Below are 3,270 nucleotides of genomic sequence, written 5' to 3'. Positions count from 1 at the left end.
TCGAGTGAATAAACGAGGGTTAAACTAATAACATTAACTGATTTTAATTGTGGGTTTTATCTCTGTGGTATATACATGCGGCCTCGTACTGGAGAGCCGGGAACAAGAATGTCTTTCTTTTCTCTCCTAAGCGGAGCATGGCTCGCTCTAGCGGGAGTTATGAATGTGAATGTTACAATTCCTCCCTTTTTTTTTAAATGAACTGTTACAGAGAAAGGGCATGTGTTCGAAATACTTGAAATTACTGAGGAACTTATGGATGAGCAAATATTATTATCAATTAAGATTATTAAGGAACTTATACAGGAATAAATAACAATTAAAAAAACTTAGGTTATCATAATGAGTAGTGCCTATTTTTAATTCGGTATGTAATGTCTAATCTCAGTTAATAGTTCATTTGGAGATAAAATCCTTGTAGCGCGAGGGTGGTTGTGTTGTGCGAACCGGCCGGCTTCTCGGCAGTGATGGAGTGCGGGAAGGCTCTGGTAGTCGGGTCAACTGAAGCTGGGTGCCAGTTGTAGTGACTTGGCGAAGAGTCGGTGTAGATGGGCGCGGTCTATCCAGTTGTCTAGGCATTACAAGTGTTCGGTTTGGCGTAGTCCGAGGCGTTGGGAGTGACGTCGGCGCGACGTTGTTGCGGGAAGTGTGGAGTTCCGGGTAAAAGTCGAGATCTTCCGAGGTGTTGAGCTCGTACATCATGCGTCCAAGGCGTTTAGTGACTTTACCTTGATCGAGATCCTCTTGGTGCAAAATGTTTGGCGGGGGTTTCAAAACGGGAACGAACGGAGAAGCGAATTCTGAGTATGGAATACTCTCAATGATTCCGGCGGCTTCCAAGCGGGATAACTCATCTTCGAGTCTTGATTTCATGGCATAGGGGACGGACCTCGCTTTGCAAATTTTAGGTGTTATGTTAGGCTTAACATATAGCTTGACCTTGAAATCTTCGAGACCTGGTTGAAATAACGCCTTATGACTGGTCAGGCCGTCATCCAAGGTTAACGGTTCAGCCGTAGTTGGTGCAGTAGCAGGTGCGCTTGAAGCCACTCTCGTTTGGTTGACGGCTAATGCGTTAAGCGATGGCAAGATGGCCAGCGCCGAATATAGCCATTTTCGTCCGCAGAGGCTCGGTCCTGTACCTTTGTTCAAGAGCAAAGGTAAGGTGGTAGTTCTACCATGGTATGTGGCGGTGATTAGGCATGTACCGAGAATATCACGATCGTTTCCGGTGTAGGATTTTAAGCGTTTCGGGAACGGTTGTAACGTGCCGGCTCCCGATAGGTCGTTGAACACAGATTCCGATATTATCGTGAATCCGGAAACATTATCTACTTGAAATGGTAGGTTTTTCCCATTGACGTTGATGGAGATGACTTCAGGAGGCGGGGCCTCATCGTCTCTGAGGTTAACGTCAGGATCTCGTGCATTCTTAGGCTCGAGATGGCAAAGATATTGCTCTTGAATAGGTGCGATAGTTTCATCCAAGGAGTTATGAACGTAGTTGGTACCATCATTATACATTATGTATTCTTGGTGAGGTAAAATGGGTTCATCGTCGGACGATTCGACCACATGGTTTGTTCCACTATTATAGTCATACATTATGTATTCTTGGTGAGGTAAAATGGGTTCATCGTCGGACGATTCGACCACATTGTTGGTTCCACTATTATAGTCCCTTGTTTTCTTCCTACCATTGCCTCGTTTCGGGGCTGATTTGTCTTGCTTCATTGAGTAGCAAGCTTTGACTAAGTGTCCTGTTTTTCCACAGCCGCCACAAACAGCATTGATGTAAGGGCAGTTCGTGCCCACATGATCAGTCTTCGTGCACCTGGCACATTTCACGTTCTGATGTACATCATGACTCACGTTGGATTGTCCATGCGTGTTTGATAGGTTCGGAGGTCCCATACGATTCCGATTAAAGGCTAGTTGCGTGTTAAAAGTATTAACAGCGTTGACGTGGTAATTTTCCAATTGCGGTATGGAGGATTTCAGTTCTTTCGCGTCTTTATTTATCATTTCCATTGACAAAAGTGCCTTAGTCGCGGCTGCCAAGTTGAAATTAGTTTCATCCTCGCCAGCTAACATGCGCCGATGCATTGCTTCATCGTTGATGCTCATCATAATTCGGTCTAAAATCATGGACTCGAGGTTGGCGCCGAAGTCGCAGTTTTTCGATAATTTCTTTAAGTCCGAAATGTATGAAACAACGCTTTCACCCGGAAGTCTGTTCCGTCGGTAAAACTTACAGCGAGAAATGCCTTTCGAGGGTTTTGGATTAAAATAAGTGCTCAAGTGTTCTACTAACTGGGTGTACGCGATATCAATGGGATCTTCAGGTTGAACGAGTCCCGCTAACAACGCAAATGTTTGATTGTCCAGTACAGTCATTAAAACGGCACGCTTGCGATCTTCTTCTTTTAGTCCATTAGCGATGAAGTAGGCGTTAAGCTTGGAGGAATACTGTTTCCACGAAATGGTTTGAGGATTAAAAGTTTCTAATAAACCTACTGTTCCCATTTGATAAATGTTAGTGGTGGTTGATGCCGCATCAGCCATTGCACGTGTGATACTCGGAGTCGTTAACGCCGGTATTCGTTAAGCCTCGGTTCGCGTGACTTGGAAGTCGGGGGCGGCTATGTGAGCCGCGGGTTTTCCCGAGCTTGCTTCGTGGTCCACGAGGAGGAGATTAGGCCCGATTTTTTTTTCGGTCTAGCTGGAGACTAGTTACGGATAGCTATTGTGGTTGAGTTACGGATAGCTATTGTGGTTGAGTTACGGATAACTATCGGTGTTGCTCACCGCGTTGGTTGCGTAGTTAATCACGGATGATCGTTGAATCTGTTCCTTTGTTTGCCGTGTTCCTTGTTCATTTGTTTCGACGTCCCTCCGAAGTCGATAAGCAGAATAAGAAGGTATATTGCAGCTTACTAATACTTTGAGAATCCCATCTCCGTCGCCATTGTAATGTTTGTTAGTCGAGTGAATAAACGAGGGTTAAACTAATAACATTAACTTATTTTTATTGTGGGTTTTATCTCTGTGGTATATACATGCGGCCTCGTACTGGAGAGCCGGGAACAAGAATGTCTTTCTTTTCTCTCCTAAGCGGAGTTCAGAGCCCCTAGAGCATGGCGCGCTCTAGCTGGAGTAGCAGGCGGCGGGAGTTATGAATGTGAATGTAACAATTTTTAAGATAATTTGTTATTCTATCGGTAATATTAATAATTATTTGAATATAAGTATTAAACTGATGTTGATATA

The 3,270-nt window shown here is 44.3% G+C and overlaps 1 protein-coding gene across 1 annotated transcript; it reads right to left on the bottom strand.

The window, feature by feature from the left end:
- Positions 1-396: 396 nt before the first annotated feature.
- On the bottom strand, positions 397-2,565 carry LOC149705441 (uncharacterized). The gene has a single exon (XM_089865024.1). It carries the CDS (start codon positions 2,563-2,565, stop codon positions 397-399), a length of 2,169 nt encoding a protein of 722 aa, XP_089721150.1.
- Between the last annotated feature and the right edge of the window lie 705 nt (positions 2,566-3,270).

This window comes from Phalangium opilio, unplaced genomic scaffold, assembly GCF_054372755.1.
Source record: "Phalangium opilio isolate 3A_F unplaced genomic scaffold, DU_Popi_V2 ptg000013l_1, whole genome shotgun sequence".
Taxonomy (NCBI): Eukaryota; Metazoa; Arthropoda; class Arachnida; order Opiliones; family Phalangiidae; genus Phalangium; species Phalangium opilio.
Note: the sequence above shows the minus strand (reverse complement) of the source record. Positions and strands in the feature narration are given on the sequence as shown.